General features: G+C 41.1%; 1 protein-coding gene and 1 long non-coding RNA gene across 2 annotated transcripts in view; one reads left to right on the top strand and one right to left on the bottom strand.

Annotated features, from left to right (window-relative positions):
• The window catches only part of LOC307035726 (phosphatidylinositol 4,5-bisphosphate 3-kinase catalytic subunit gamma isoform), an 81,170-nt gene that overhangs the window by 3,447 nt on the left and 62,745 nt on the right, over positions 1-14,978 (top strand). Inside the window, 3 exon segments of the mRNA XM_079675377.1 lie at positions 1,466-2,679; positions 3,241-3,859; positions 11,589-11,654. Of these exon segments, the coding sequence (XP_079531503.1) occupies positions 1,466-2,679; positions 3,241-3,859; positions 11,589-11,654 (1,899 nt within the window).
• LOC307035728 overlaps positions 1-14,978 on the bottom strand; it is a 31,165-nt gene that overhangs the window by 12,284 nt on the left and 3,903 nt on the right. The window lies entirely within an intron of this gene.

The following is a 14,978-nucleotide window of genomic DNA, read 5'->3' as shown; positions in this document are numbered from 1 at the left end:
TTTCTGCTGGCAGACGTTCTTCCCTTCAGAGAGGAGAGCTCACTGCGTGATCTCTAAAGGGGCGTGGCCAGCAGCAGCTTGGTTACATTCAAAGGGCCAGACCCAGATTCAGCACTTATGTAATGGGGCTGAAATAGAGGGGTATGAGTAGGGATGGGTATCGAGAACCGGTACTAAGTCAGTACCTGTACCTGATTGGACGGTATTGGTATACCGTTAAGCCGCTGGACAAACGGTGCTGCTATCGGTATATGAATTACGCTTCTTCCTTAGTTTAAACAATTCTGGTTGGTTGGGAACCACCTCCTGTGTGACGTATCCGGCTTGAATACCACTGATTGGCCACTGTGAATGCCACTCGTCATCTCTCCTAACAGCGCTCTTATTATTGTGAGACTCCCGGGGGCAGACCATAGGGGCAGACGCAACATCTTGCTACTGTAGAAACAGCGTCTCAAGGCTTCTTTCTTCTTAATATTTAACAACCTATTAATGATGCATACCCACTTAACGGGAAAAACTCAGCTAACAGACGATATTAACCATTTTACCTACACGGAACAGAAGTCCAACACCAAGAGTCTAAATCAACACTTAGCAAAGCGGGCTATCGGGGCTAACAGGGCTAACAGGGCTAACGGCTACTTTAGCACATAACTGGCAAAAGCAATCTTTTCTACGTCATTTTATCTGCACAAACAACATATCACATGAAAGCTGATTCCATTGGTGTAAGTCTCATCACTGTACGACCAAAACTCACTGAACTAGCAGCCAGGAAAGAGCAAGAAAACATTTTACGTAGCCATGATGATAGTTATGTCTTACCCATCTTACCTTTGCTGTTTTGTGATCAAAAGTTGTGTTTAAGGGCATAACAAAAGTTAATCCAATGTCTCTGTGTAACTTTAAAATGATTACTGATAATACATCATTACAATTATTAATAATAAACGCAATAAACGGATTATAATGGTTAGCCGACCGGAGCTTCCTGTTTAGGAGGTGCGCACGCAGCGTCTCGTTTTAACTGAATAATGGTCATGTTTACATGGATTTATGAACTGCCCCTAATTACCGTCCCCCTTCCAGAGACACACTGTCAAACACACTCATACCTGCTTGGTATGACATTGAAAAAGTTACATTAAATAATAAACAAAAATAAATTACGATAAAATGACTGTTGTTTAATCTTCACATCTTGTAATCATGTCTATAATTTTGAGCACCAAATTATTAAAAAGTATCGATAAGAGAATAGAAAAATACCGGTATTGATAAGCAGTATCGGTATCGGTATCCATAAAATCCTAATGATACCCATCCCTAGGTATGAGGCATGGCTACAATGGGTGATCTGTGTGTAAAGCAACCTAACATAGCTGCTAGTGTGGCTGTAGACTCTAATACATAATCAAGCTGCAACCATCAACATTTTTCCAAAATGTGTCTCTACCTTCAGGCACAGGAACAAAACTGCCATCCAGACCCACTTGCAGTTCTGGACCCAGAGAAATACACTCTGCTTTACACCAGGGGGGAAGACTGGTATGAGGCCTATGATGACTGCCAAGTCGTCAGGACGTTAGACATTCCATGGTCATGTGACGACACTGGGCGTCTGTTGGCGCACATAGTAGTTAAACCACTCATGGCAGTTGATTCGGAGGAGAAGATGAAACAGCAGCAGTTACTGGCTTACCTGATTGGACACAATCTAGAGAAAGAAGCATCTGATAGACTTGGTGAACTCAGATTTACTCGCAGGAAACTGGCATCTCCGAGAAGACAAGAGTTGAGGGATCGGGATGACAAGATCTATACCACAGAGCCTTGGATAACGAGCACCCCCATTCCAAATGACCTACAGGACCAGCTTAACAGAAATCTCCCTGTTAGCTTTCATTACATGAACAAGATCAGCTTCAGTACACACGTGGCTTATAGTACAACACCAAGTGTTCTACTTGACGTTTTCAGAAGGGTGATGGCAGACCAGGGAATTAAGTATGACACTTCTGATGGTCTGGTGTTGAAGGTCTCCGGGAGGGAGGAGTTTTTATCTGGAGAAAGCCCCCTGCATGATTTCCTGTGGGTTCGACAGTGCTTAAAAAACAACCAGGACCTCCACCTCTCTGTTGTCCATGTGTCGCAGCTTGTCAGTGAGACTGTCAAGTATGCGGACTGGGCTCTTGTTGATGGATCCAGTGGTCAGTTCAGCTCCCATGATGATATCCGCCTCGAAGGGAAGGATTTGGATGACATTTTCATGATTTCACTGTGGGACTGCAACAGAAGACTTCGAGTGAAATTGCTTGGCTTTGACATCCCAAAACTCCCAAGCAAATCCCCTCAGTCTGTCAATGTGAAAGCCTCCATACTTTATGGTAACAAGGTTCTCTCTTCAGTGTCCTCCACATCCAAGACCTTTGCAGATGAAGTGCTGTGGAATGAGTGGCTGGACTTTGATGTTCTGCTCAGGGATCTGCCTCGTGGTGCCAAACTGGGTTTCACTATCATTGGTAGTGGTGGTGACATCTCCCCTGTAACCAAAGACCCAAAGCCTTCAGTAAACAAAGACTCAAGGTCGCCTTTAGCTTCGGTCAAGGCAGCAGACCTGCAGAAAGGGAAGGGCAAGGTGCTCTACTTCGTCAATCTTCTTCTCATTGATCACAGGTATGGTTTTTTAATATCAATTACAACTTTGTGATGTTTTTAATCAGTGTCTTTACAGTGTTAGATGATGAAAAGCAACACATTTACATTCTCAACTCAACATATAAGGATGTGCATGGTCAGGAATCACTTTTTAACGCAGTTGGTACCCTCAGCCTTATTTTTCAACAAACCTGGTAGAACTTAAGACTTCAAGAGGTAGTCAATGGTGTGAATTCAAACAAGACATTTCTTTAGGTTTAGGTTTATCATGTATGTAAATTAAGTTGAATACGTAGGTTACAAATAAGTCAGCATTGACTTTTGCTTTCACACTCACATGAATAGGGTTAAAGTCCAATGTTTGTCTTTTGTCACCCAACATCTTCCTCTACTCTCATCATGATCACTACAGCAGATAGAGTCATTCATTTGACAAGGTGAACCTAGCGGGCTATGTTTAGTGTCAAATGTTGAAGCATATGATGTATGTTTAACAAGAAATGCAGCCTGGAATTGAGAAAAACTGTATGTGCTGGGTTTAGGGTTCTTTTCAAATTGTACACTTGTTGGCCCCTGCAGGTCCGTCCTGAGCCAGGGCCCCCACACCATGCACATGTGGTCCTTCCTTGACCTGGAGGAAGAGGCCATCACCTATCAAGCGGATAAGTTGTCCTCTGCTACCAACCCAGACATAGCTGACTCGATGGCTATCAGCTTCCTTTTAGACCGCTACAGTTTCCCTGTGGTTCTGCCCACCTCCAGTCTCAGCCCGACAACATCTGATGTTTCCTCTAATGAGCCCTCCAACTCACCACAATCCACCTTATCAAGCACAGGTTTTTCCTCTCAGAATGGGAAACCTCGGAAGTACTCATTGACTGACACAGTCACTCTCAGATCCCGGTCTCCAGTCACCACTACCAGCAGGGATTGCCTCAAACGATTCCGGGAGGAGAGTGTCCGCTACGCCTCAAATCTCCCTCATTTCTTACGCAATGTTGACTGGATGAATCGCAGTGTGGTTGAAGATGTCCACTGGCTCCTGGGAAACTGGGATCCTAGTGAACTGGATTTAACAGTGGCTTTAGAGCTCTTAAGCATGGACTTTGCTGATATGACTGTCAGGAGACTAGCTGTCCAGAGATTGGAGAGCCTGTCCAATGATGATGTGCAAAAGTATTTGCTTCAGCTGGTGCAGGTATGTTGTTTTCTTAAAGGTCCCATGACATGCTTCTCTGGTTATTACCCGTCCCCTTGTGTGTTATGAAGGTTTTTCTGCATGTAAACAGTCTGCAGAGTCACAAACCCTCAAAGTACACCCTATGTAGCGAGTAAAACTCAAACACAGAAAATACCTGTCTATGCTGCCCCAGGACGCCTCGTTGGAGATTTCTCAATTTCCATTGTGTATTTCCTGAGTATAGTGACGTAACAAGTATAGTGGCGTAACGGCAGAGTGTGTGTGTGTAAGTTCCTCACACACACACACTCACTCAGCCTTATCTTTTCTCAGCCACGGCTCTGCGGATCTCCGCACACACACTCACTCAGCCTTGTCTTTTCTCAGCTGCGGCTCCGCCGATTTACACACACACACACACACACACACACGCACGCACGCACGCACGCACGCACGCACGCACGCACGCACGCACGCACGCACGCACGCACGCACGCACGCACGCACGCACACACACACACACACACACACACACACACACACACACACACACACACACACACACACACACACCTCACTCCTTTCCTGTAGGGATGTAAGGACGGTGCTAAGGGCCGCAACTACAATAAGCATGTTAATGTTAATCTAACCCAGTGGTTCTGAAAGTGGGGGGGGGAGCGCACCCCCCCCCCCCCCGGGGGGCGCAAGAGACCAGGAGAAAAAATGGTTATTAAAAAAAAGAAAAATCATATTTTGAAAGATTATTGATTCGAAAATAATATGATACAGTACAGTACTATTACGTCTGGGTCTCTGTGTTTCATTAAAGCTCGGCTCTGTGTGTGTGTAGAACGAGCCATTTTGTGTGCGTGCGCGAGCAAGAGAGAGAGAGCGCACCGGCACCGGAGATCGTTGTTGTTAGCTTCTGGTGCTAGCGAGCTACGCTAACGGATATAAGGAGTTTTTTCAACAACAAGGTGGAGGAGAGTCCTCTCCTGTCAGACTGAGAGGCTCAGTGAGCTAAAGGACTCTCTCAGTGTTATCTCAGTGGGTCTCAAACGTTTTGGTCACCATTAATGTCAAAAATTATTTCCGAGGCACACGTTTATATGATCATTATAGTTATAAAAAAATAAGAGAATAAATTAAAAACAGGTATGAAATACTATATGACATTAAAAAAAGAATAACGTTTAAAAGGGAGTGATTTGTGAGAAGAGCCTTCATTGTAACAGTCACGGGTACACTGTGTATATGCGTGGGGATTGTTGCAGTAAAAAATTCCACTGTAGCGACCGGTACATTAATGAGAAACCCTAAAGGTTTGAGCACCCTCTATGAAACGTCAAGCTACCCCACAGCACCCCCAAAATAAATCTCTGGCGCCGCCACTGAGCCTGACTATTTGTGTTGGAGGGGCCCGACTTTTTTTTTTCTCCAAAAGGGGGCCCTGACAGAAAAAGTTTGAGAACCACTGATCTAAATGCTCCCCCCCCCCCAGTGCGCGCTGTGGTTTTGAAATGCTCCCGATTTCTGAGGTCTCAAGGTTGGCAAGTATGTTCATAGGGAGGGGGGGGGGCAGGAGCTCCAACAAGCCGTTTAGGACAGAGAGTGAACACACATACTATACAGAGATGCTGTATGAAAAACCGATGTGATTTTGGAACATTGAACAATGTAAATCTATTTTAGTAGACCTCAACAATGGAATTATGATCAGTAGAAATGGCCATGTCATGGGACCTTTAATAGATATATAAATGTGATAATCCATAAAAAATGAAATGCACATAAAAAGTGCCTGTTTGAAGGAAGTGTGACAATAACAAAATAAATATTAAACAAATAAAATCTAGACTTACAAATATCTGATAAATAACTAATAAATTGGGACATAAATCAACAAATATTTGCAATACAATATCTCAGCTCAAAAAGTTTAACCATGACCGAAATACTGACATGGCTAAGAAGGCTGATGCCCAAAGGTCCCAACAACCCCAAACCCACTGTGTATCTGCAATGAAACACAATTTATTTCAATTTTAAATAAACAAAAGCATGAATAAATATAGGTGTTATGCTTTCTGAATTTCTGTTGTTACAGCAGTATTGACATTCTTATGGGCCATCTTTGGGAAATCTGATAACTACTGTTGTTCAGAGAATAGCAATTTGTGGCATTGAATTTGACGAGTTTCATGTCATGTTCTTGTTCTGAAACAGTGGTAGACGAAAGCAGGCTTATCATTCTGACCAGAGACCATCGACGGGCAAATTGACAACAGATTTAATTAACTGCATTTTTCCACACAAAGTTGAGAGGAAAAAAAAGTTAACTTGTCTTGACGTGAAGTAGTGATGATGATGACGCGACATCACAGAAGGTAAACAACACCGTAGAGTGAACGTGTGGAACTCACACGAGAGAGAAAACACCAAGATGAAAAAATCTGATCCATCTCATTTACCGACAAACATTTCTGCTAAAGACCGGGCAAAGCAGTACCCCGATGTCTTTCACGAAAGTGGGGGGAAACTATTCTGCACCCCGTGCAACTGTGTGTTGGAGCATAAATCTTAGAGAAAATCGACGGTGATGACCCACTTTGATTCATTCAAACATTCGAAAATGCTTTCTGCTGCTGCGGACAAGAAAGCCAAACAACTCACGTTCACCGAGGCATCAACCTCCAAAACCCTTTAGAGGGCTACAAGAAACGAAGTGAGTAGCCTACAAGATTGAGAGAGAGAGAGTGTGATTAAAATAGCCCAATTGCTTTTACAATAAATAAACATTGAATGTGTTTAATTGAATAGGAAAGGGGTTTAACGTTAGTAGCAGGTTGTGTGTGAGAGAGAATAAATAAGACAGCCCAATATTTAAAAAAAATCTATTATTTTTCGCATCTTTCCACATATTTCGCAACTTCCCGCAATTTCACCGCATAAAATCACATAAAAACCCTGCATGTTTAATCGCATAATCAAGGATTTTAGCCCGCATAATCAAGGATTTTTGCCCGCGCTTTTCTGGAGGGTCTACATAATACACACATGCACACAGAAGGATTCACACTTGTATTTCATGATCCGCAAAAGGATTCACACTTGTATTTCATGATTCGCAAAAGGATTCACACTTGTATTTCCGGATCCACACTTGTGTTTTTCAGTGCACACACAAATGTGTTCCGTTTCATATACATGTAAATAAAATCCAAATACAGACATTTTTTTTACATATGTATTTTTGATCCTCACATATTTGTTTTCCGTTTAAATCCCCTGAACCTGCAGACACAAACCGCTTTCTGTGCACGGATCGCTGTGCATTCGTGTGTGGGTTTTTTTAGACTCCCCTGACGCTCACCCGATTCGTACTTGTAATTTTTTCTATCTATAACCTATCAGATGTCTCATTCATTCTAAGCCAATCACATGAGCGCGCCCCCACAAAGGTAGATTTATTGCGTTCATGACACTTCATATACGCATTATGCGCTGTCCGGTCAGCTCGCTAAACAGAGGGCGGAGCTTCAGGTGATCATGCAGAGCTGCGTGTCTCCGTCAGACTCAGCAGCTGATCTGATCTCTCTCTCGCGTCCGGTTATACTTCACTCACGTTTATATCCATATCGATCAGATCCAGCTCTCCTGATCGGCCTTTATAGAGAGCACCGATCAAACTATTAAGAGTGAATATCGGCCGATAATGACCGGCGGGGTTCCCTCCGTTGACAGTTCACTGTCTAGCACTTGCTTCGTAGTGCACTGATCGATTAGGCTAAGCCAGTGGTTCTAAAACTTTTTCTGTCAGGCCCCCCCTTTGGAGAAAAAAAAAAGTCGGGCCCCCCCAACACAAATAGTCAGGCTCAGTGGCGGCACCAGAGATTTATTTTGGGGGTGCTGTGGGGTAGCTTGACGTTTCATAGAGGGTGCTCAAACATTTAGGGTTTCCCATTAAGGTACCGGTCGCTACAGTGGAATGTTCTACTGCAACAATCCCCACGCAGATACACAGTGTACCCGCGACTGTTACAATGAAGGCTTGATATCAGCTCATGGCATATAGGGGGTAAAGTGCTATTTTTATAGGTGGTGTGTAGACCTCACATAGGGGGGTCTGGGGGCAAGCTCCCCCGGGAAGATTTTTAAATATTGAAGTTAAATGCATCAATCTGGTGCACTTTGAGAGCAAAATGAAGAGATATACATCTCTCAACACCCATTTGAAACAGAACTGTAAACATATTTACTTTTTCTTTATGGATATTTTACAAATCACCCTTTTAAACTTTATTCCTGTTTTAATGTCATATAGTATTTCATGCCTGTTTTTAATTTATTGTCTTATTTTTTTATAACTATAATGATCATATAAACGTGTGCCTCGGAAATGATTGTTTACATTAATGGTGACCAAAACGTTTGAGACTTACTGAGATAACACTGAGAGAGTCCTTTAGCTCAGGGGTCGTGGGGGTCGCGAGGCCCCGAGTGGGGGTCGCGAGATGATTACAAAAAAAAAATGTATAAAAAAAATAGATTATTTTTTTTAATAATTATTTTATTAGTTCACTGAGCCTCTCAGTCTGACAGGAGAGGACTCTCCTCCACCTTGTTGTTGAAAAAACTCCTTATATCCGTTAGCGTAGCTCGCTAGCACCAGAAGCTAACAACTACGATCTCCTGTATCTCTCGCGCACGCACACAAAATGGCTCGTTCCACACACACACAGAGCCGAGCTTTAATGAAACACAGAGACCCAGACGTAATAGTACTGTATCATATGATTTTTTTTTTTTTTTTAATAACCATTTTTCTTCCTGGTCTTGCGCCTCCCCTGTCATGCCTCTGCGCCCCCCACTTTGAGACCCACTGGGCTAAGCTAACCTGTAGCTGTTCCCTCCACACTCACAACAACTTCATACAGACATAAATAAAGCAGCTGTATTCGCTATACAGGAAACACACATTTAAAACGGTTTTGCCTTCCGTTTTTGTGTACACAAGCATTCATCAATAGCCGCTTTCACACCGCAAGACTTGCCGTACTTTAGTGCCGGCATTAAAGTACCACGGCACTGAATCCGCCAAGGGGCTAGTGCCAATCGCATTCACAACGCACTACTTTCCCTGAGGCAAGATTACGCTGAGGTCACTTCGTCTTCTTCTTCTCTGGGTTTACTGGCAGGCCGCAAAGCCACTTCACGGCGAGTACAAAAAAAAACGAGAGAAGAAGAACTACACGGGGGGAGGGGGTATAAAGTCCACCCGCTGTACATGATATATATATATATATATATATATATATATATAATAGGTAGGCTCAGCAGACAGACCGTAGTGCAAAGATAAAGTGTCACATGATTATCTACTAAATAGTGAATTCAGCATCAACTTCACCAAGATGAAGTTCATATCTTCCTAAGATACGTGTTACTTTATGTCCCTACTAGAATCCGAGCTCAAATGACTCAAACCAACAAAATTTCCAAGCAAAGAATCATGTGCACCATGAGGCTGGGTTATAAGGGTAATTTACAAATAAAATACCCCATTATAACAATGGACTTTATCTTTATGTATTTATTATATATTACCCCCTCAGGCTGATCTTGGAAAAGGACATTAACCGTTGTTTGGTGTTTTTCCCTTATTTATCTAAAACAAATGACATGATAAATTACTTGTGGTTATGTGTGTAAGACTTGTGGTTCTGCCCCTGCCATTGCTGCACAAGGTTGCAACATTGTTGACATAACATATTGTTATTCTAGTAAAAGGACTCGCTTTGGCAAAAACCTGATCCATACAGCCCTAAATAATAACAGGTAACCATCACGTGTGGTGATATCTGTAGTTGTCTGTCTTATTTTTTGTTGATGTCAAACAACATGGATTTCGAGTCAATATACGAAAGTAAATCAAGAAATGAAGTAAACAAGCTGATCTTCAAGTTCCTCAAAAACACTGGTCTGAGGACAAGGATTTAATATGAACATTTAATAAATCAACAGTATGTGGCGATATAGTCTCCAAGTGGAAGCGATTCGCCATTAAAGACAAAAGAAGAAGAAGAAGAAGCAGTAGTAGAAGAAGAAATACGCTCACGCTACAAACAGGCACAACACTATTACTCTGTTTTTACTGACATGTAACATTTGATTTCACCTTGCTCTATTTTTTTTAACGCACGTTCAAACACGGGAACATTTTCGGGAGTTTCAACCGGGTACCAGCCACTGAAAACGGGGACTCTGCCCGGAAAACGTCACCCATCCGACTGTGTTTACAGTAGCACACACGCTAACATTAAGACTACAAGCTCACTTGGGGTTGAGGCTTTTTTACACGTTGTTTGACTGCCTGCCCACATATCTGATCTAAACATATTGGGGAAAATAATTATTTAAAGTTATTTAATAATTGTGACATTTATTGTACTTTTTAATGGATGAATGATGCTCAAAATGAGGGGGCAAAGAATACAACTGAGGGGGCAATGCCCCCTTTTGCCCCCTCGTGGCGCCGGGCCCGGGTCATAACTGCTTTAAAGTACAAAAAAACTACTCGCTCAGGTGTGGATGTGGTTTTGTAGCGAGGAAAGAAATGGCTGCCTAACAAAAAAAATTCAGAGTCTAACGGGGCGTGGTTTTCAATTCGCCCAGCCAATAGAAATAGAATATAAATTGGCACTCTTTTATCACCAGGTTCGTACCACCTCTCTAGCAGGGACTGAAAATGGCCAAAAGAGTTCCCGGCACTGAGTAGTCCCGGCGGTGTGAACGAGACATTATTGGTACTAACGGAACTAAAGAACCAAAGTACCAGGGAAAGTCCTGCGGTGTGAATGCGGATAATGGTTCGGAAAGTGGCGCTGTACCTTAATAATATAAAGGCTTGTATTTGCGTGCATTTCCTGTTCGGAAAGTGGCAATGTACTGAGAGTGGAGGTGTCCTGAGATTAGCGCCTGCAGGTAGGCTCCATGGACCTGTCAGCTCCGGTCTGCGCAAAATGCGTAGGCCTACATGAAGCGCTACGTCATGAACGCAAGAAATCTACCCTCGTGGGGGCGCGCTCATGTGATTGGCTTAGAATTGAGGAGACATCTGATTGGCTATAGATAGAAAAAATTACAAGTACGAATCGGCTGACCATCAGGGGAGTCTCAAAAAACCGACACACAGCGATCCGTGCACAGAAAGCGGTTTGTGTTTGCAGGTTCAGGGGATTTAAACGGAAAACAAATATGTGAGGATCAAAAATACATATGTAAAACTTTTTTCTGTATTTGGATTTTATTTACATGTATACGAAACATAACATATTTGTGTGTGCATTGAAAAACACAAGTGTGGATCCGGAAATACAAGTGTGAATCCTTTTGCGGATCATGACATTTTGAATCCTCTTTGTGCATGTGTGTATTATGAGACTGTTCTGAGCCCATAATTTTCCTACACATTTATTCACTGGTGTCTCTAACCTGCAAGTTGCTCTTTAAGATGTCATTTGTAATCCACGCTACTGCATTTATGGTTGTGTACACTATCCACAGTCAAATAATGGGATAGGTTGTATTGCACTGACATTTACTGTGCGGTTGTTGAATGTACACTCAATATGATATAAAACATTTGATCAGAAGTTATCAAAAGCAAACAATGTATATTGAAGAGCCACTTATAGTAATTGGTGAAATCTGTATATTTTGCATTCAGTTTTTTTTTTTTTTACAGACCCTCAAAGTGGAACCTTACCACGACAGTTGCCTCGCTAGGTACCTCATCCAAAGAGCTCTGCGGGTAAGTCTTTATTGTACTTACAGTAACAGGAATGACGTTCCTTGTCATTATTTGAGCTTTTTCCCCCTATTAATTAAAAGGACATTCTTATGTTTCCTGAACTAAATTAGGGGACCAGTGTGTCTGATTTAGGGGTATCTATCAGAAATGTGCAGTATTATTCATTATTATTGTAAAATGTATATAATTGTTTTAATTGTATAATAACCTTACATTTGAAAGCCAATTGTTGTTTATTTGTTACCTTAGAGCAGGCCCGGTTCTACGGGGGTGCATTGCACCCAATTGAGTCGTTATGCACCCTCATTTGAAAAATTAAAAGTGAAAAAAAGAAAAATTAAAACTGAAAAAAATAAATAAATCTAAAGTGAAATATATGACATATATAATAACAATAATAATAATTGTAGTAATAAGAATAATAATAATAAGAATATGGTCAATGATGGACATCAGAAAATTGTTAAAACAACCAGCTCTTATCGCCAGCAGTAACACAGCATCTACTGCAGGGCGACTGGTCATTAGGGGCAGGTGGGGCCCAGCCCCACCTAGTGTCAGCAGAAAGAATAAATGATTAGAAAAAAATGCAAAAAATAAATAAATATATAAAATATATTTTAAGATCATGTTTAATCATCTGATTCATCTGTACATTGCTGTTTAAGTCTGTGTTCTTCTAATTAGTGTCTACAGTGTGTGCCTATTGAGCTGTTTAGAGCCATGTGGGACAAAACCCGATCATGCCCCTCCCTCTCACTGTCTAAGTGAACGGTGACTGTAAAAACGACACTGCGCATGTTCAGAGTATTGTCCTATTTAATGTGTGTGGCAAACAAATAATGACCATAGGGGCACTGAGCTGCCATCCCCACCATACGTCATCTCACATAATTCAGAGCTGATTGGCTGTAAGTACGTGTGCCGCGAAAAGTGTGGTGTGTGAAGAGGAGACGAGTCCTAAAACCAGGAAGTAAGCTGCGCATGGGTTACCTCCACAAAAAAAAAATGAGATTTCTCCATAGGATTTTAGAAAGTAGCTCCAAATAAGATCTGTGGGAAACGTGGTCGGTTAGATAAATGCACGTTTTGTTCAGCCGGATAATATCCACATGTCTACCCTACTTTTATAATTTTCGAATCATAAATCTATCGATTAGATTTATGATAGACTTTTGAAACTACAAGAAGATAAGGAGGACTTTTACAAAAAAGTTATAGAGATTTTTGTCCAGAAGGATAGGCAAATGGACTTCATCTCCAAGTCAAGGTAAAACCACAATTTTATTGAAAATGGGATCTTACTAAGAGAGAACAATTCAATATTTAAATGATCAAATTACATTTTTTGGTTATCCTTTTGTTGAACTGTCTGTTTAAAATTAATCGAAGTATCAGACAAAAAAAGCTTTTGAAAATAATATAATATTTTGATTTAGGTCAAAATATAATATTTGTAAAACTGAAGAGTCAGTGCCAGTGCCTCATCAGCCATGAACCTCACTGCAGAAGCTTATATAGACATCTAAGTTTTTTGTGCCATGCGATGCATCTTCTGCTATGCATGTAGACATTTCAGTTCAAGTAGGCCTACGTCAAATGCCTTCACCACAACTGTACCAGAGTACCAACCGCTGTCTCCTGGTACTCATCTGAGTAACACACTCACAAAAAATGAAATACTATATGACAGTAAAACAAGAATACAGTTTAAAAGGTGAGTGATTTGTAAAATATCCATAAAGAAATAAATCTGTTTCCAGTTCTGTTTCATATGGGTGTTGAGATGTATCCAAAGATCTCTTCATTTTGCTCTCAAAGTGCACTAGATTGATGCTTTTAACTTCAAGATTTAAAAAAAAGTTTTCCCGGGGGAGCATGCCGTGGGAAGTAGGGGTGCTGAGGGTGCTGCAGCACCCCCTGATGGAGGACAGGGGATCTGCACTTCCACAAGATTAAATACAAATATAATACAAAAAAAATGAATTTTGAGCCTTGATGCAACAACATTCATAATTAAGTAAAGATAACACCCTTTTCACGCCGGTTACATTTTCCATTTGCCCTGTACAATGGGCGCTGTAAGTGATGAAAGTGGGGGATGTTGGCTTATCAGGCGCCCGCAGCTCACAGCCAACGTGAGAGAGAGAGAGATAGATAGATAGAGAGAGGGGGTGCACCGGTACCAGTGGGGAATGTTGTTAGCTTCTACTGCGCTAACGGATATAAGAAGCTGGTTCTACAATAATGTGGAGGGAGAGCTCTCCTGTCAGACTGAGAGGCACAGTGAGGTAAAGGACTCTGAGTGTTTAGATAGTTCACTTTAGTCTAAATTATCTCAGTGGGTCTCAAACGTTTTGATCACAATTTATGTAAACAAATATTTCCAAGGCACTCTTTTATAATTATTAGGATAAATAAAAACAGGTTTCAAATCATTCTAATGTATACTATAGGACAGTAAACCAAAAATATTGTTTAAAACTGGAGATATTTAAAAATATGCATCGATAAATAAATGTTAACTGATAAAATAAGATATAAATGAACCACAAAAATAAAACTAGTTAGCCTACATTTATTTGTTATTGGCTATGGTAGGTTATTGGATATGTTCACATACTTATTTGATTATCAATATGCAAACCGATCTTGTTCATTTGGGTGTTTTAGAGTTGTATCCCCTAGATCAGTCTCTAGTTTGGGTGCTCAAAGTGCACAAGATTGAAGCATTTTACTTTCAAATGTAAAAAAAAATCTTCCCGGGGGGGAACCCCAGATCCCCCCTAGAGGATGTGACGTACACACCCCTATTAAAATATGTTCATGCAATACTAAATACATTTGAAGCCTTTTTATATAAGCTGTCCACCATACAGGGGCGGATCTAGACAAATATTCATGGGGTGGCAAGAGGGTGGCAGGAGAATTTCAGGGGTGGAATCCCCTTGCAGAAGTATATGCTGATTTAATCGCAGTCATATCAATCAATGTTAACTTGGAAAGCCACAATATTGATATTTTAACTCAATAACATTAGGTGACATTATTGTGGCACATCAGTAAAGCCTTAAATATAAATATATAAGGTGGCACATGTAATTTAATGAATTTTAACTGAATGAGTTGGTTTAACTCTTAGACCAGCAGGGGTACCAAATATGCAGACTGCTGCAATAAGTACATTAACTGTCTCATCGATGTGTGTCTGTATGAATATGATAATATTAACAATCATATTATTCCTATCAGCTGTCAATCACTGTTATGATTCACATATTCAGTGTTATTATTAAATAAACTATATTTTTTGGAGGAGTTAGT

Source organism: Notothenia rossii, assembly GCF_949606895.1.
Source record: "Notothenia rossii genome assembly, chromosome: 4".
Lineage (NCBI taxonomy): Eukaryota > Metazoa > Chordata > Actinopteri > Perciformes > Nototheniidae > Notothenia > Notothenia rossii.
This window is presented reverse-complemented; position numbering and strand designations above follow the sequence as displayed.